General features: G+C 35.0%; 1 protein-coding gene across 8 annotated transcripts in view; it reads right to left on the bottom strand.

The window, feature by feature from the left end:
- Positions 1-20,752, bottom strand: part of HLTF (helicase like transcription factor) — a 53,848-nt gene that overhangs the window by 4,817 nt on the left and 28,279 nt on the right. For 3 of the 8 annotated variants that reach the window (XM_053598921.1, XM_053598920.1, XM_053598919.1), the window contains exons 15-24: positions 19,781-19,924; positions 18,743-18,881; positions 17,525-17,660; positions 15,894-16,073; positions 8,521-8,645; positions 7,857-8,035; positions 6,132-6,257; positions 5,681-5,793; positions 5,206-5,386; positions 2,296-2,376 (exon numbers count right to left, since the gene is read on the bottom strand). In XM_053598921.1, coding sequence (XP_053454896.1) covers positions 2,296-2,376; positions 5,206-5,386; positions 5,681-5,793; positions 6,132-6,257; positions 7,857-8,035; positions 8,521-8,645; positions 15,894-16,073; positions 17,525-17,660; positions 18,743-18,881; positions 19,781-19,924 — 1,404 coding nt within the window. Of the gene's footprint in view, positions 1-2,295; positions 2,377-5,205; positions 5,387-5,680; positions 5,794-6,131; positions 6,258-7,856; positions 8,048-8,520; positions 8,646-15,893; positions 16,074-17,524; positions 17,661-18,742; positions 18,900-19,780; positions 19,925-20,752 lie in introns of all 8 variants that reach the window. The other 5 variants (XM_053598918.1, XM_053598917.1, XM_053598915.1 and 2 more) reach the window with 3 other exon arrangements.

Genomic DNA, 20,752 nt, shown 5'->3' on the forward strand with positions numbered 1-20,752 from the left:
TGCTTTTTAGGGAACAAAATTTAAAATCTTTAATGTTAAAAAACCCTACTAAGGCAACTAAATGCAATATTATTGAGAAGCATGAAGGATAATTATGCTAACAACAATGCCCATTAGAAAATAGAAAAAATTAAAAAAAAAATGAAAAAATGAAAATGAGACATATGAGAATGTTAGTTTCCCAGAAAGGAATCTGTGTTCTAAGTATTACTCTGCATAGCTTTTTAGAATGTGCAATAATGAGAAACTGTTTAGATGCTCCCTTCTTCTCAATATATAGTGAGAATATTTAGAACATGATATTATTGTAACTAGAACTGAGCACTGCTTTCCTTTGTCATGCAATACAATCTTCTTATATAAACTATTTGGCTATAAGGACAGGAGGTATATATCCCCAGATAAGAATAGCCAAAAAAGCAAACTATACAGCCATCTCTAGCAAAATGACTTTTAGCATTATAGAAAAAAAAAAAAAGAGAAATTCCCAGAAATGCAAGAATGAGTTTTTATCAGTATAATTTGAAACATTAACAAGGAAAAAAAATGTAATCTCATTATTCCTGATAAAAACCTTGATTAAAAAAATCCTCATTGTACCCTCAATGAATCCCCAACAATAAAAAAAAAAAAAAATCCTCATTAACCCAGGAATAAGAGAAATGTCTCAACTTCAGTAAGGGTATCTACTAAAAATTTAACCAGAACAACACTGTTAATGTGCACCAATAAAAGTGTTCACACCAAACACAGGAGCAAGTCAAGTATGATTCCTATCAATACTAATAAAACAATGTGTAAGAAACCCCCGGTTACCATACTCCAAAAAGCTATGAAATACATGCTTTTCATAGCATGTATGAAATACATAAAAGATACAAATAAATGCAGAGAGATACTATCCCATGTTCCTGTATGGAAACGTTCTTATTTATAAAGATAGTTCTCAAAGTAATAATTCAGTAAATCTCAAAATTTCTTAAATAGGAAAGCCAAAGTTCCAGAGTAATAACCAAGGTAATTTTTTCAAATAAGGGTAATAAGAATGCTTTATGTTCTAAGGTATTAAAACATACTTTAAAAAAACCACAATTATGAGTACTATTGTCCTGAGAATAGGAAAAGAGAACAAAACAGTCTGGAAATATACATGTATATATTTAAAACAATATACATTAATTTGTGATAAAAGTAACATTTCATATTAGGAAAAAAACACTTCAAAAATGTGACAGAATAAATCATTCTTCATTTGAGAAAATTTATACCACAAATCATAAAAAGTAAAATCTTCCAAAATAATAAAAAATAAATACAAAAGAATAGTTTGAATAATTCAAAGGTAAATAAAGCATTCTAAAACCCAGATGCTAAAAAAGGCTGACATATTTTAAATCACAAAAATATTAAAGCTTTTTCATGACAAAAAACCTCAAAGTTTAAAGACAAGGAAGAACCTGGGATAAACTATTTCCAATGTATATAAACAAAAGATTTAAAATCAGTATCAAGAGGGCTCTTCATATTATAAAACCGTAACTATGAAAACCAAGTAAACAGTATATAAGAATTCACAGAAAAAATACTAATCACCAGAAGACATGAAATGTGCTCAAGGTCTTCGGTAAATGCAATTCAGCATAGTACTTTCTTTTACTACATAAAACATGAATTAACATCATTCACATACATTATAAAGATTTTGAAAGCAACTTGACAGTTATCCAGAATTTTAGTTTTTTAACCTATCGTGAAGGAAGTATGTGTACATATGCACAAAAATGTATGTACAATAATGCTCAGAATGTACAGAAAAAGGGCAGAATGGTGGCTGCCAAGGATTAAGTGGAGAGAGGAATGAGGAGTTATTACTAGGTACATTTTCAGTGTAAGATGAAGGAAAAGTTCTAAAGATGTATGGTGGTGATGGGTTGCACAACAATGTGAATGTACTTAATGGAACTGAACTGTACAGTTATAAACGGTTAAATTGGTAAATTTTGTTATGAATATTCTGTGAAAGTGTTGATCTCAATGTACTTATAATTTGTGATATGTACTTTTAAAGGAAAAAATGTGTTGCAGAATAATAAAGTATAATTCCACTTATCTTTAAATGATAAGTTTCTAAGGAAAGATGGAGACATGAATGTTTGTAACTTAGAAAGGGCCCTGAAACAGCAAACATTAAACTACTAACAGAGGAGGAAACGGGTGACTTATATTTTGCTTGGCATAATTCCACTTCAATCATTACTATCAAACTAACCTTAAAATAGATGGTGTAAAACTCACCTTTGTAATGATGACTTCCTGCTTCTGGCCAAGTCTATGGCATCTATCAAAGCACTGATCTTCAGCAGCGGGATTCCAGGCCTAACAAGAACATAAGTTGCTTTATTACTCTGTGAACTGTGTTCTGCATCAGTCCCTTCATTTCAGTATTATGCATTCATCTTTTCCTGACTAAAAATTTTTTGGCTGAATTGAGATACTGACAGGCTATAAATATACCTTTGGAAAAATCCACCTCCCCAATCACTATGATAGTAAGCAGGCATTCTCCCCGGTCACTGCACTCCACTGCTGCTGGTGCCCAAAACGTGGCCTGACGTATGCCAGCATGCAATATAAGTATCTGTTGATTTATCCAACAATTTCTGCTTTTCCCTTTATTTTAAAGTGAATCTATGTGTACCTAACAGAGGAAAAAGTTGACTTTTTTCTCTAATCAAAAAGCTTACTTAGTTGATGCAATTTTCTGTGTCTGTATTTGAAATCAGTTTGACTTCAAAACTGAGCTAAAAAAGTAACATTAGTAAATTAACACATCATCATGGGGACTGTCTTAAGCTGAAGAATAAAATGAAGCAATGAAAAGGAAAGAATAACCAAAAAGTTATAAAGATACAAAGTTCTTTTTTTTTTTTTTTCTTTTAAATACAGCCTCATTCTGTTGCCCAGGCTACAGTGCCATGGCATCAGCCTAGCTCATAGCAACCTCCAACTACTGGATTTAAGCAATCCTCCTGCCTCAGCCTCCCAAGTAACTGGGACTACAGCAGTCCTCCACAACACTGGGCTGATTTTTTCTATTTTTAATAGAGATAGGGTCTTACTCTTGTTCAGGCTAGTCTCGAACTCTTAAGCTCAAGGGATCCTCCAGCCTCGGCTTCCCAGAGTGCTAGGATTACAGGCCATAAGTCACAGTGCCCAACCAAGTTACAGAGTTTAGAAAGGTAAGTGTTTTTTAAATAAAATCATTAATTGTTGGGATAATGATCATTACATTTTAAATAAAGATCCCTGAAGCTGAAAATGATGTATTCTGGGCTAAAGGAACATTTACATAGCAAAGCACCAACTGAAAATAGAAACAATGGTGTATATATAATATATATATAGACTTACTGTACAATTAATACTTATGCTATTTTTTTTCTTTTTCAGGTTCCCTTCAGTTCTAGGGAAAGGGAAGGTTTTGCTATTAACTTGGCTATAATTTGAGTTTGGGGTTATTTTTCAGTCTGTACTTAGTTTATGATTTTCTAAAACTGACAGCTATCACACTTTGTGAGTATTCTGTATTTCACACTTACAGACACATTTTTTAATCATTATACCAAGAGATCATGTAAAATATTTCTTTCTGTTGCCTATATTTTTTATACAGAAACCTAATGACAAGCTGGCAATATACATCTAGTATGGCTACCAGACATCCAATTTATCTTGTAAGACAAAAGTGATAGCTCTCATTCTCTCATGTAACAATTAAGGAAGCAGATAGCTTCATCAGAAGCTCCTATGCACATCAAAATACCACCTTAACTCTCGTATGATAAATACTTCATGAAAAGGTAAAAGATTTTCATGAACAGTTTTTTTTATTATATCTTATTTTTCTGGGACTTGATTTTTAGTTAAAAACAACACTGGAGATTTGATATGTTCAATGAAAAACTATTATAAAATTGCTAAAATATAATTTTTCTGTAAAAAAACTGAAGAGTTTAGTCTCTCATCACCTTTACAATACTGATTATTTTGATACCAACAACTCCTTTCTTATCCAATAGTAAGATTATAATCAAAAGAAATAAAATAATTGGAAAACTTGTTCTGAAAACATCTAATCATAATTACAATGAATTTTTTTAATAATCATAAAATACTAAAATTCTAACAAAGATTTAAAACTTCATCCACAGTACTATGGCAAAAACCCCCAGACCACTGCCATCCACAACATTCACCCATGAACGCTTAAGGATGACTGTGATGAGAATTGTACTGAGGAAATTATCCTTGACTAAGGGAGGGAAAAAACGCCTTGGTAAACGGACATATGCATCAATTAAGCAGCCTTACCAAAATAACCAACATTTCTAGTCAGTACAGTTTCTAAATGTTACGAATCTAGAGTTTCAGCCCATAAGGTAAAAGCACTAACCTTAAATCTGTTAATGTACTGAAATAGCCCATATAATACCCAATGCAAGGTAGAGACTAAATTAGTCTAGGGTCCTTCCAGCACAAAGAGCCTCTTAGTGCGTTTAGAAGAATGTACTCCTATGTGAACATAACTCCAGGTCACACAGCTTAGTAAAGTTCAGAGTGAATTTTAGCCACCATTCTACTCCTAGTCATGTAATGGTGGACAAATTGTTTACTTTCTCGTGCTAAAGTTTCATCTTGTGTAAAACAGGGGTATTAATGCTATTTACATATAGGGATGTGATTTCAGTTGTCATATGTAAAGCATTTAAGAGAAAGCCTTTAATCCACATTTACTAAGTAATTACCTATTTTTAAGAATTTTCATAATCATAACTATGAAAGTATTTACCAAATAGTTTTTGGGTTTTACTTTTTTTTTATTTGTTTTTGAGACAGAGTCTCAAGCTATCCCCCTGGATAGAGGGCTGTGGCATCACCGCTCACAGCAACCTCAAACTCTTGGGTTTAAGCGATTCTCCTGCCTCAGCCTCCCAAGTAGCTGGGACTATAGGCACCTGCCACAACACCCAGCTATTTTTTATTTTTTTATTGTAGTTGTCATTGTTGTTTACCAGGCCTGGGCTGGGCTCAAACCTGCCAGCCCCAGTGTATGTGGCCGGTGCCCTACTCAGCTACGGGCACTGCCCTGGGTTTTACTTTTTTAAGTAAGTAATAACATTCTGAAATGTTTACAGAACTACTTACTGGATCCATTAAAAACACTCGAGAAGCTGCAGAAAGATTCAAACCAACTCCACCTGCTTTTAAGGACAGAAGCATTATAGTTGGAGATCCTGCTTCAGTGTTTTGGAAACACTGAATTGATTCAACTCTTTTCTTTTGGGCCATGGAACCATCTAAACGAGTAAACACAAATCCAGCGGCTCTGATGGGGGAGAAGAAAAGAGACAACACTGTATTATTAAACAAAGCTAATTACAAATCTTTCATTCATTTAACCAAGGTTTATGGAACACCTATTAATATGCCAGGCATTGCAGTCAATTTTTTTCCAATAAATTCAGGACTTCATCTTTAAAATATTATGCTGACAGGAAATATTCTCTATTGTGACTCTGAATATATTTTGGATAAAATGACTAAAATTAGTAAAACAAATAGTTACTTTTTCTGCTATCCAAATCTTTTTACCGAAACTGAAAAACACTGTTGAACTTACTTTAGTGGTGTTTCTAGTAAAGTCAGGAATGTTGTAAACTGAGAAACAACTAAACTTTTTATGTTGGGATTATTTGTTCTTAAGTCAATCAATGCATGCATTAGAGCATTAATCTGAAAAAAAAAAAAAAAAAGTACCCATTAGATTCCATTTTCAATTGGTTGATTTAAAATAAGTCCAATTTTTTTGTTATAAAGAGAGGGGTCCTGTCATGTTATTTTCCTAAATACAAAAGCAAAAGATTACTAATTAAAAACAAAACAAATTAAGACTGAAAGAATACTATCATAATCTGACCCATTCTCTTCCTTCTCAAATTCACCTATAAAAGTCACCAAAGAATGTAAGATTCAAATGACAGAAATGAAAGCAGAATTATTTTATTAAAAATATACACTTCATTATATAAATGTAAAACAAATACACAAAGATGTGCACATGTTTATTTTACCTTGGAACTGGATGTCCATTCTGTATTAGCCCTTCTCTCACTGTCACATGCTAGTTCTTCTGGAGGACATTCTAATAAATTGTCAGCATGTATATCATTTCTGCATAAAGGGCATTTAGCATGTGGCTTTATAAGAAAGAACAAACAACACTTATCAGATAAACAGAAATATATATATATGCATAAAATTTTTTAAATGTGCTAAATTCTGTATCTCTTGTAGCTAATATTTTATTAAACCTTTTATTAGGTGCGTCCATTTGAGATAAATCTGTATATGTTGAACTCTAGACAGAACGATATTCTAATGTAAAAGGGGGATATGTGGAGAGCAAAAGATCTTGTTTAGCTAGCAGCAAGAACTTGAAACACTAAATATTACACCATTTGTAGGAAAGTAAAATAAAATGAATAATAATTTATTGAACCTAAATACAACACACTATTTAGAACTATTCTTTATTAAATTCAATCAGATTCATTCAAAACATGTTGTATCAAGATCTGCTAATAAAATAAGATTGTATCTTAAATAACTAGATACTAAACATCATTCAATAAAAAAAGGTTCTGAAACTAAAACTGTCACAAGTCAGTATAGTGGGTTCCTCTCTGAGAGGAAGGAGAGGGTAAATGATTGGGAAGAGGACATGGGAGACCTGGAAAGTACTTATATGGATGTGGTTAGCACATGATAATTCACTGAGCTATATAATTGTGATTTGTGCATTTTTCTGCATATATCTTACATATTAATGAAAAATGTTAACAAATTCTACCCCAGCTTGAAAGACTGCTTAAAGAATTATTCCACTTCAAAAAAATTCTATCACACAAAAGAACCTAGACCTACCCTATCCAGTACAATTGCCAATAACCACATGTGGCAAGTAAGTCCATGAAATGTATTCTAAACCAAACTGAGGTGTGCTTGTAAGTACACAATAACAAATTTTTGTTTTGTTTTGTTTTTTATAGGTCCACCAAACTTTGTCAGAAGGCCAGCGATTCTGGAGAACAAGAGTAGCCTTGCCAAGACTGTTCTGTTCTTCCATTTCCAAAAATCACAGTTTTGTACAGAGTATCCATAAAGTTCATGTACAATTTACTATGTTAAGCTATTTTAAATTCCACACGAACTTTATGTCCACCCTGTACATGAAAGTAAAACCATGTTAATCTTCATCTTAAACAATAATCGGTATGACTCATAACCCAAAACAACATTCCAATGGAAAAATTAATCTCCTAAATCAGTCCTCCTAAACTACTCAAAACAGGCATCTTTAGGTGGGAGCAATAACACCAAATTTTGAAGAGTTAGTTTAAAATAAAAATAGCATCATATTACATTTCAGATATATTGAGTTAAATAAAAATTTATTACTAAAATTAATTTCATGTTTCTATTTATGTTTTTAAAATACGGCTACTAGAAAATTTTAAATTACCTAATATCTCATATTAACCTATTGGACAGCAATAATCTAAACAGTTAATGGAATGAAGGCAGTGACTGAAACAGTACCTCAAAAAAATAACATCTTTTTATGTTAAAAGTACTTAATTATGAGAACATATCACCTACTGAAACACTGGAATAATTAACCATAAAAAGGCCATGATGAATCCAAGTACAAAACTCCATATACCCTTGGATATAGGCACTGAAGACAGGTGTACCACTTCATCAAACACTGAATCTATGCTAAGCAAAACACTAACCTGCTCATTCTGAATGACTTGGCAAATACAGGGTTTACAAAACACATGTGCACAATGTGTTATCACAGGAACGGTTAAAGAATCCAAGCAAATTGAACATTCTTCATCTGAACCTGAGCTCAGAATTAACTTCATCTTCCTTATTAACTTCTTTCTCAGTTCTTCAGGTGTGTCATTTCCTAAAGAAAAGGCTGAAAAATTAATTTCAGGGCAAGATTTGTAATGTGAATAAACAATCTACCTATGTAAGTAAAAGTTTTGTTGCCAGTAGGGGGAGTCTCTTTCATCTTTTTCTATCATAGGCAAAAAGCATGATTAAAACTTGAAATTTTAAGAAAAATTCAGAGGGTAAAATAGTAGCCAACTCACATGATATACTTCATATAGCATTATAATATGATCTGCACATGCTAGCACAGAATAAAAGGCAGATCCAATCTGAACCGTTCAACAAAGGGTATCCATCACTGGAAGTCCTGGAAATATCTCATTATAATTCTATTGGTAAAAATAATTCTTGGATAAATTCCCAGCTGAGTCCAATACTAAAAACATTGTCTATTTGACAAAATAAAATGACAAACTAAAAACTTTAGGGCATACAAAAAATTTCTCATTCTGATGTAAGTACCTCTAATGGTCTGAACCAATCTTACCTACTTACCTGCAGAACCAGTGGAAGAAACTACATTTGTAAGAAGGTGCGTATGACAACAAATCTGTCGCAATCTAAGCAAAAGACCCAGGACATCTGCGTAGTGTGCAAGGACAGTCCCTTCATTAAAATACCTAGAGACAAAAATACCAACTGTTACCAAGTCTTCCAAGCAGTAATAATTTCCTATTCTAAAATAAAGTGGCAAAGTCTCCATCTTTCTTTAAGGCTGCATAGTATTCCATGGTATACATATACCACAATTTATTAATCCATTCGTGGATCGATGGGCACTTCATCGGTGGGATCACACTTGTGGTGCATATTACAGGGGTATTTGCGAAACTTGGTAAATGTAGAATATAAATGTTTTGGCACAGTAACTGAGATAACGCCGGAAAGGCTATGTTAACCACTGGGATAAAAATGTGTCAAATGGTTTATGAAGTGAGTGTATGATGCCCCATAATCATATCATTGTATACACTTATGATTTAATAAAAAAATTAAAAAAAATAAAATAAAATAAAATAAAGTGGCATCGTTCTGCTCTTCTCCAGAAATCACTCCAAAATAAGAATGAAAAACAAAAAAGCAAACTCTAATGAAACCAAGAGAGGTTGGTTAACAACAAAGCACAGTGTAAGAAGAAATGGTTGCCAAGTGCAACAAAAATCAAGTAAGAAAATATTGGGAAATAGGATTGCAGATTTCAATAGATCTTCCACAGCACAGTTCTTCAAAGTAGATTGTATGCCCTGAAGGGAAAACCAGTACCTCTATGTCATGAGCAAACCAGAAAGGAGACACACATCTGTCTGGTGACTTCAACTTCCCTAGACAAGTTTATATTAAAAAGGAGGAAAAACAACTGAACAAGGAAACACACAGATGCATTGTATTTTCAAGGAAAAAAGATTATAGGAATACTAATAAAAGCTCAAATAACTCATATGTAACCTTGAATTACAAGTAAATTGGAGTATTTCCTGCTAGTGTGGGACACAGTATGGCCTTCTTCTTCATGTTAATCTAGACTAGCAAGTAGCTAGTCCAGAAAGAACTCAAGATATTAAAATGTAAATAATAATCAGTATAGAGCAAGATAGGGAAAAACTGACAGTGAAAGAAAACTCATCAGAAAAATGTAGCCATAGAGTAAATAAAAATTATGTCCAAGGATATTGCCAAGATTTAATACCACTTGGCAAAACATTTTCTATTAAAGAAATAATTTAAGGCAAAAACAAAGAGCTTTATTAAGATATGGCAAGACAACATCAAGACATGAAAGACGAGCTGTTATAGCCTAAGAGCGTAGAAGAGAAAAAAGTGAAACGGCAGAGAAATAAAAGCACACTGCAACAAGCATAAAAAAGATGAGGCATTGATAAAAGCACAGCAAAGAATGCGGGAAACAAGACTGGGAAAAACTAAACAGAAAAACGTAAAGGAGAAGAAATAAAATGATACCTATGGGAAGGAGACACAAGACATCTAACATACACAGAAATAAATTAACAAAACAGAAAAACAGTAATTAAGCTTTCTAGGAAAGGGAAGGTGAGGGGAAGAAGCCTGGAATCCAAAGATTCCACCTGTTCCAGAAAAAGTCAATAGAGAAGACCTGGCCAAATTGCTGGACATTAGAAAGAAGAAAAAAAAAATCAATCTTTTCCACAGAAATATTCAATATAAAATACAGGGATATAATGACAATACAGACGGAAGAAAAGAATGAATGATCCAAAAATAATTTAACCAGGCAATCCAAGCATTTAACAGCAATAGAAAAAAATACAGACTAATGGTTAAAAGCACAGATTTTTAGAGCTAGATTGTCATGAATTCAAAACCTGTCTCTGCCAATTTAGTTAACATAACCTTGGACAGGTTCCTTAACCTGGTCCATGGCCTATTAGGAATCAGGCCATGTAGCACAAGGTGAGCAGCAGGTGAGCAAGAGAAGCTTCATCTGTGCTTAACAGCCACTCCCCATCACCAGCATCACCGCCTGAGTTCCACTTCCTGTCAGAAGTGATGGCACGAACCCATACAAAGAATCGCACACACAGTTTACGGGAGGGCTCACAAGGGCTCTCATTAGATTCCTATGAGAATCTAATGTCCGATGATCTGAGGCGGAGATGTAATGCACTGGAATCATCCCCCAAACAACCACCCAGTCTGTAGAAAACCTGTCTTCCATGACACTGGTCCCTGGTGCCAAAGAGACTGAGGACCCCTGGCTCATCATGTATTGAGCTTCCTCAGTTGTTAACAGTGGCATAGTAAAAGTACCTATCTCAGAGGACTGTTACATTAAAAAAGTTAATAATAGATTACAGCTACACATTAAAAAAATTATACATCACGATCAAGTAGGTTTCATCCCTGGGATGCAAGGCTGGTTTAAAATATGCAAATCCATTAATGTAATTCACCACATCAACAGAAGCAAAAACAAAGACCAAATGATCCTTTCAATAGATACAGAAAAAGCATTTGATAAAATTCAGCACTTTTCTAATAAGAACACTTAAGAAAACAGGCATAGGTGGCACATTTCTTAAACTGATTGAAGCCATCTATGACAAACCAACAGCTAATATCACATTGAATACAGTAAAACTAAAAGCTTTTCCACTTAGAACTAGAACCAGACAAGGTTGTCCTCTATCATCACTACTATTCAGCATAGCATTGGAAGTTGTAGCCAATACAATCAAGCAAGAGAAGGAAATAAAGGGCATCCAAATGGGGGCAGAGGAGGTCGTATCATACCTTACACTTAGAGAACCCCAAAGACTCAACCACAAGACTCATGGAAGTGATTAAAAAATACAGCAGTGTCTCAGGATATAAAATCAATGTCCACAAATGAGTAGCCTTCGTATATGCCAATAACACTGTTATGAATTAATACATTCAAAGCACTTAGATCAATGCATAACACCCAATTAAGTGCTTAACAGATACTAGTAAATACATAACCTATTAAAAAGAATACTTTAATACAATTAGGCAAGACAAGGAAATAAAGGGAATCCAAATGGGAGCAGAGGAGGTCAAACTCTCCCTCTTTGCTGACGACATGATCTTATACTTAGAGAACCCCAAAGACTCAACCACAAGACTCCTAGAAGTCATCAAAAAATACAGTAATGTCTCAGGATATAAAATCAATGTCCACAAGTCAGTAGCCTTTGTGTACACCAATAACAGTCAAGATGAGAAGCTAATTAAGGACACAACTCCTTTCACCATAGTTTCAAAGAAAATGAAATACCTAGGAGTATACCTAACGAAGGAGGTGAAGGACCTCTATAAAGAAAACTATGAAATCCTCAGAAAGGAAATAGCAGAGGATATTAACAAATGGAAGAACATACCATGCTCATGGATGGGAAGAATCAACATTGTTAAAATGTCTATACTTCCCAAAGCAATCTACCTATTCAATGCCATTCCTATCAAAATACCAACATCGTACTTTCAAGATTTGGAAAAAATGATTCTGCGTTTTGTATGGAACCGGAAAAAAACCCGTATAGCTAAGGCAGTTCTTAGTAACAAAAATAAAGCTGGGGGCATCAGCATACCAGATTTTAGTCTGTACTACAAAGCCATAGTGCTCAAGACAGCATGGTACTGGCACAAAAACAGAGACATAGACACTTGGAATCGAATTGAAAACCAAGAAATGAAACTAACATTTTACAACCACCTAATCTTTGATAAACCAAACAAGAACATACCTTGGGGGAAAGACTCCCTATTCAATAAATGGTGTTGGGAGAACTGGATGTCTACATGTAAAAGACTGAAACTGGACCCACACCTTTCCCCACTCACAAAAATTGATTCAAGATGGATAAAGGACTTAAATTTAAGGCATTAAACAATAAAAATCCTCCAAGAAAGCATAGGAAAAACACTGGAAGATATTGGCCTGGGGAAAGACTTCATGAAGAAGACTGCCATGGCAATTGCAACAACAACAAAAATAAACAAATGGGACTTCATTAAACTGAAAAGCTTCTGTACAGCTAAGGAGACAATAACCAAAGCAAAGAGACAACCTACACAATGGGAAAGGATATTTGCATATTTTCAATCAGACAAAAGCTTGATAACTAGGATCTATAGAGAACTCAAATTAATCCACATGAAAAAAGCCAACAATCCCTTATATCAATGGGCAAGAGACATGAATAGAACTTTCTCTAAAGACGACAGACGAATGGCTAACAAACACATGAAAAAATGTTCATCATCTCTATATATCAGAGAAATGCAAATCAAAACAACCCTGAGATATCATCTAACCCCAGTGAGAATGGCCCACATCACAAAATCTCAAAACTGCAGATGCTGGCGTGGATGTGGAGAGAAGGGAACACTTTTACACTGCTGGTGGGACTGCAAACTAGTACAACCTTTCTGGAAGGAAGTATGGAGAAACCTCAAAGCACTCAAGCTAGACCTCCCATTTGATCCTGCAATCCCATTACTGGGCATCTACCCAGAAGGAAAAAAATCCTTTGATCATAAAGACACTTGTACTAGACTGTTTATTGCAGCTCAATTTACAATCGCCCAAATGTGGAAACAGCCTAAATGCCCACCAACCCAGGAATGGATTAACAAGCTGTGGTATATGTATACCATGGAATACTATTCAGCCATTAAAAAAAAATGGAGACTTTACAGCCTTCGTAACCTGGATGGACGTGGAAGACATTATTCTTAGTAAAGCATCACAAGAATGGAGAAGCATGAATCCTATGTACTCAATTTTGATATGAGGACAATTAATGACAATTATGGTTATGGGGGGGAACAAAAAGAGGGAAGGAGGGAGGTGGGTGGGGCCTTGGTGTGTGTCACACTTTATGGGGGCAAGACATGATTGCAAGAGGGACTTTACCTAACAATTGCAGTCAGTGTTAACCTGGCTTATTGTACCCTCAATGAATCCCCAACAATAAAAAAAAAAAAAATGCCATTGGGATTATAATAGGGATGTCTATGAATCTATGGATTGTTTTGAGCAGTTATGAATATTTTAATAATATTAATTATTACAATGGTAAAAAAAGAATACTTTAAAAATAACATTTCATTTCTGAGAACACAGTTTCAATAACATTATTCTTTTTTAACCTTTTGAAATAGTATAACCGTTACTAACACAAATTATTCCTCGACATGGTCACATCTTACTGACACTCAGCATTTCCGTTCAGGAGATCTCTTTTGAGTGCTCACAATGTGCCAAATATTAGAGAAGAGGCTTCTTCGTTAGACATTTTCTTTCATTTTACTCACTTCCTTGGTGACCCTTTTCAGTCTTAGGGCCTTAATTACCATCTACACATAGGTGACTTTCAAACTTATACGTCAAACCAAAAATATTACTATGAACTCTCCTCTCCTTTTCAAATGACTATTTGACATCTTCACTTGGAAATTACACAGGCATCTCATGATCAGTGTACCCACAACTGAGCTTCTAATCTTACCTGAAAAAACTGTTCCTCTCCACACTCCCAGTTACTCAGATGAAAAACCTTGGCATTATCTTTGACTCCTCTCTCTTCACATCCCATAATGATCAAGTGGCAAGTTCTGTTTGTTCTAACTTTCAAAATTTAATAGAATTCAACCATTTCTCATCCCTTTCAACACCAGTACTATGGTAAAAACCATCATTTTACTTTTACTTTATTCCCACAATCTAAATCTGAACATAGCAACCAAAGTGATCCTGTCAAAATACAAATCAGATTACGTCACTCTCCTGGCTCAAAACCCTTGAAGAGGGCAGCCCCTGTGGCTCAAGGAGTAGGGCACTGGCCCCATATGCTAGAGGTGGTTTGGCCTAGCCCCGGCCAAAAACTGCAAAAAAAAGAAAAACCTTGAAGACTTCCTAGCTCATAAAAAGTAAAAGCCAAAGTCCTTGAAATATGCCATGATGCCTCACGCAACTTTCATTTACCCCACTGCCAGACCTCTCTGATACCATGCCTACTTGCTCATATAATCCAGCCACACTTGCCTCTTTGTTTTTCAAACTTCAGGCATGCTCCAACTGGGGGCTTTTATACCTGCCATTTCCTGCCTGAAACACCCCTCAATCCCAATCTCCTTTAGATCTTACTCATGCATCACCTTCTCAGAGAGGTCTTCTTCAATATCATGTTAAAACAGCTTCAACATCTCCATCCCCTTTGTTTATATCCATAAAACTTTATCATGTTTTTTAATTGTCTGTTTCTTCCCACTAAAATATAAGCTTTTTGAGGGCAAGGATTTTTGTCTAAAGTTCTTATGTTTTGAAGACTCTCCTATTTTCACAGACCTCTTCTACCTTTGCTTGTCTCCTATTCGTCTTGTTGCCATGGGCATTCACATCAAGCCTGCTCTTGCCTGGACTAGAATTTCTCACTTTATACTAATCCTTTATCTTCAAAAATCTACTTTATCAGCCCCTATTCCCAGATTTCCACACAAGGCATTCTAAATAGCAATTAAGAACCTGCCACTATATGTTTACTATATGTAAACTTAATTTTTTCTTAACTTAAGGAAGTACTTACCTGGTGAATTACACTGCTATTTTATTTCACTTCAACTATTTTTTTTTTTTTTAAGAAAGAGTCTCACTCTGTTGCCCAGGTTAAAGTGCTGTAGCATCGGGTGGCGCCTGTGGCTCAGTCGGTAGGGCGCCGGCCCCATATACCGAGGGTGGCGGGTTCAAGCCCGGCCCGGCCAAACTGCAACCAAAAAATAGCCGGGCATTGTGGCGGGCGCCTGTAGTCCCAGATACTCGGGAGGCTGAGGCAAGAGAATCGCTTAAGCCCAGGAGTTGGAGGTTGCTGTGAGCTGTGTGAGGCCACGGCACTCTACCGAGGGCCATAAAGTAAGACTCTGTCTCTACAAAAAAAAAAAAAAAAAAAGTGCTGTAGCATCAGCCTAGCTCAGCTCACAACATCTCAAACCCTTGGGTTCAAGTGATCCTCCTGCCTCAGCCTCCCAAGAAGCTGGGACTACAAGCGCATACAACAATATCTGTCTAATTTTTCTGTTTTTAGTAGAGATGGGGTTTCACTCTTGCTCAGGCTGGTCTTGAACTCTTGAGTTCAAGTAATCCTCCTGCTTTGGCCTCCAACAGTGCTAGGATTATAGGCATGAGCCAGTGTGCCCAGCCCCCACTTCAATTATTGATTTGTAAAAAGTACAATAAATCACAGAAGCAAATTACCTTTCAACGTACATCAGACTTTACTTGTAACACATCTAAAAAATGTTATTCAGTTAATAGGAAACAAAGAAAGAAACCAAAAATTATTTTCATTCACAGCTTTCTTTCTCCATACCTCCCAATAGTAGCTCTGCCTTCATTTTTCACAGACTGATAAATTTTTCTCTCTTCATCTGAAAGTGTAATGTGCTGAATAAATACTTTACGTTCTGGTAATTCCAAAACAGGTTTTCCTTTAATTTTGCTTGTCTTTGTTCTTCTAAGTGTAGTATTTTTAATTAGGGACTGTAAACGCCTAGTCAGGATAAAACAAATAATTATATAATTTATTTCTACGTAAATAGCAAAATAAGAGCAAAAAGAATATTTTCATCTGTTAGTGTTTTATAGCCTTAGTAAAGGATTTTAAAAATATATCTTATTTGGGGTTTTATTCAATCAGATAATCAGAGCAAGAATTCTACAAATAGAAATTAACACGTATGCACTAAAATTGCCCCTCAATACTCGTCACAGTTTAATCTTCTTATATCCTATCCTTACTTTCTTAAGCGCTTCTCCCCATTTGTTTTAATCACTAACCTCCTACTTTTCAAATGCTCTGTCTACGCCATAACCTAATAGTCAATGCTCAAAATTCTTACTGACCACCTATTAAGAGCAAGGCACTATATTAAATGTTGTAAGAATACAAATATGAGTAAGAGCCTACCTTCCATAATATGAAAATCAGAAGTACATATATAATTTCTATAAAGTAATGAGTGCCCCCAAAATAAAAACCATGCTATGAGAATTCAGAATAGGGAGAAATGCCTTCTGGGTTCCTCAATCTTTACATTTCCTTCTCAGTATCGGAAAAAAAGGAGGCACATTAATATTTTAAGAGAAGGTTTTTCCTAACACTGAAATATAAATTCAATTTCTTAGCGTGGAGTCTAAATAGTTGGTTCTTCAGTACAATCAGGTGGATTGTACTGCCAACTCGGTTAGTGGCTCTTAACCTTTTTCACCATAACCCGCACTGAGAAACACATTTTTACTTTAACCAGCAAACACACAAATAGAAACAAATATTTCACAAAACAATATTTCTTATGTATGATGTATTGTGTTATTTCATTTTCTATTTTAATGCTGGCTAGCACCCTTATAATGACTTCACAACACACTAACACCAAGTCGTCAGGGTAAAAACCACCGCTTGAGTCAAAAAACTTGAACCACGTTAGCCTGGCACCTCACAAAATGGCTATCACCAAGCTGAGTTTTAATTTATGTTCTCAACTTTTACCTCTACCACAAACAACCATAAAAAAACTCTCTCTTACCGGAGTTTTGTTGAGGCCACTGTACATCCCACAAAATTCAATCACCGCAATATAAAGCTATACCATTTTGGAAAATTTAATGCATATTGGATGCTCAAAGGAGATAAAAAGTTCTTCTGATCACTTTTGCATTGGTTAATAGTGGCTTTGAGGATAATAGCAACACACAAAGTCCATAATTCTGCCTTTCCTTTCAGTGTGGCTAAAATTGTGAGGATAGTTATGGGTAATTAGAAAATCTTTGCCTCCTCAAACAAGAATTACGAGATTCTGAGAAAAAGAGGCACTGAGCTGTCAACACTTTTTAGAGAGGAAAGTCAAGAGTAAAGTTAAAATAGTAATGAAAGTGGCAACTGGTACAAGCTGCTAACAGTTATTTGTGGTTAATATTATTCAGCTGTCTGAAATTATTTACCGAAGTCCTCCTTCATCTCCCATGGTGACAGGACGCTGTATTGTTCTATGCCACCATTCTCTATCAAGAAATGGTTTAAGTTTTAAAAAGGAAAGAAGAGACCACAAATCCTTTAAAGAATTCTGTATTGGAGTACCTAAAAAATAACAAGAAAATGTTATCTCTTTAACATGAGTATCCAATGAGAATAGCTATACATCTGGCCCAGTCAGAGGTTAACAGTTGAAAATGGGTTCTCTATACCAGGCACACCACAATCAAGCTGTGACTCTAATCCCTTGTTAAACACAGTTTTGCTCTAATTTTTACCTTTCTTTTGCCACGCTAACAAAGAAAAAGACTACAAACCCAATAAACTGAATTTTCTCCTTATCAAGTACATGTACTTTTTGGTTTGTATTTTTTTTTTTTTTTAAGCAATGGGGTCTTGCTATGTTGCCCAGGCTAGGGTGTGGTGACTATTCAGAAGCATGACTATAGTGTACTGCAGCCTAGAAATCTCGGGCTCAACCTCCCAAACAGTGGGGAATACAGGTGTATACCTGATCATGATTTGGTTTTTAAAGCAGTAGCAGTAGCAAGAAGAAAAAAGCAATTTATTTAAATTTATATTCTCTTCTCTACCTTTTAGTAAAGGTATTGTGAGTAGCAAACAGGCTCCAAGATAGGCAATAGAGAAATCAAGATTCTGATTGGAACACTGGAGGGTCCACTCAATCTCCAAGGCTCAAGAGTAAGTCTAGTGTTCCATAAAGTAGCTATAATTCAAATGTTGTTTTATCATGGGCAATTTTGAACAGTAAGACAGAAGATTTTATTAAATGATTTCTATGATTAATTTAGGGACAACTTTATATCCACTTGAGGTACAAACTTACCTTACTAACTTGCTTAATGATACACTTTAGAGGATTAATTTTCTTTTTTTTTTTGGAGACAGAGCCTCAAGCTGCGCCCTGGGTAGAGTGCTGTGGCATCACAGCTCACAGCAACCTCCAATTCCTGGGCTCAAGGGATTTTCCTGCCTCTACCTCCCAAGTAGCTGGGACCACAGGCACCCACCACAACGCCCACCTGTTTTTTGGTTGCAGCCGTCATTGTTGTTTGGTGAGCCCGGGCTGGATTCGAACTCGCCAGCTCAGGTGTATGTGGCTGGCACCTCAGCTGCTTTAACCACAGGCGCCGAGCCTGGAGGATTAATTTTTAATACCCAGTTACCTGTCAATACCCATCTCCTTTCTGCTTCTAAATCAAGTACAGCTTTAGTCTGTTGAGCATTCGGATTTCGTATGGCATGTCCTTCATCCAGGATCACTCTCAGCCACTTTATGCTATGTAATGGACTATCACCTTTAGTCTGAAATAAATGTTTCATCTGAATTAAAAAATACAAGTAAATAAAATAATGTTTAATGTAATTTACTAAATTGTCATAGTTATTTTTTATATCAACACTTAATATATGCTAGGCACTACATACATTATAGTAAGCACTACATACATTAAATTATAGAAAACTCACAATCTTTAAAGTGAGCGCATTACCCTACTTTACAAGCAAATTGAAGCTCAAAGTGCTAAGTATGTTGCTCAAAGTACCACAGCCAGGAAGTGGCAGAGCTAACATTCAAACCCAAGCAGTTTAGCTCCTCACTGAGTCACTGTTCAATACATTGAACTATATTCTGTCCCAGATTAAAATATATTTATATAAAAACTGCCAGTTGTAAGATTTATTTGAATACAACAGCATTACCTTCTTTTACATAAAAGGTAATGTTCTTACCAGAAGACTGAAATTTTTGACAAGAAGGTACTTTTCAAATAGTTTTAACTTAACAACTGAAGAGTTAAACAACAATTAGACTCCTACAAGAACTGTAAACCTCATGAACTGCAGCTACAAAAAAATACAGTACTTTCAAACTGACATATTAATCATTATGATAGAAAATAATTTTTCAGATTAAAAAAAGAAAACAAAATTCATTTACAAATTACTTTACATAACTAGCTACAATCCAAATTTAAAATCTTAATTTAAAATGTTCTAAATAAAAAATAGTCCTAAATTAGTATCTAAAGAGGGTCCTTTTAAAAAAAAGTATTTAAAAAAAAATCCTACTTATTTTCTATGTGCTATTATGTGTTTAGAAAGAAAAAAGGAAGAACAGCCTGAACATCTGAACACATTAGAAAACTAGAGCATATTTCTTAAATTCAACTTTAAAAATCTCTAAGAATCAGTATACTTACTCCATAGTCATGAGTTAAAATATTGTATGTAGTCAAAACAATATCCTGTTTTGAAAGTAAAGCTGAGTCTCTAATACGATCAGGACCATAATAAACATAAAAATTCAAGTGCACATCTGACTTTATATGTTGTCCAAACTGGTCCTAAAAAGAAATCAGAAGTATTTTTAATAATAAGCAGGTAAGTGTCAGGCTTAATATGTGTATAAAAAGTACTGTCCCCTGCAAACTAGTACAACCTTTCTGGAAGGAAGTATGGAGAAACCTCAAAGCACTCAAGCTAGACCTCCCATTTGATCCTGCAATCCCATTACTGGGCATCTACCCAGAAGGAAAAAAATCCTTTTATCCTAAGGACACTTGTACTAGACTGTTTACTGCAGTTCAATTTACAATCGCCCAAATGTGGAAACAGCCTAAATGCCCACCAACCCAGGAATGGATTAACAAGCTGTGGTATATGTATACCATGGAATACTATTCAGCCATTAAAAAAAATGGAGACTTTACAGCCTTTGTATTAACCTGGATGGACGTGGAAGACATTATTCTTAGTAAAGCATCACAAGAATGGAGAAGCATGAATCCTATGTACTCAATTTTGATATGAGGACAATTAATGTCAATTAAGGTTATGAGGGGGAAGGAAAAGCAGAGAGAGGGAAGGAGGGAGAGAGGTGGGGCCTTGGTGTGTGCCACACCTTCTGGGGGCAAGACATGATTGCAAGAGGGACTTTACCTAACAAATGCAATCAGTGTAACCTGGCTTATTGTACCCTCAATGAATCCCCAACAATAAAAATAAATAAAAATAAATAAAAAATAAAAATAAAAAGTACTGTCCCAGAAACTGTACCACAAATCATACTACTAAAACTGCAGTTTCCTGTGAACTAAAATAATGACGATAATAATGATAATATTGTCAGGAAAAAATGACACATACGTAGTAATACTACATTATATAAATTT

This window comes from Nycticebus coucang, chromosome 8, assembly GCF_027406575.1.
Source record: "Nycticebus coucang isolate mNycCou1 chromosome 8, mNycCou1.pri, whole genome shotgun sequence".
Lineage (NCBI taxonomy): Eukaryota > Metazoa > Chordata > Mammalia > Primates > Lorisidae > Nycticebus > Nycticebus coucang.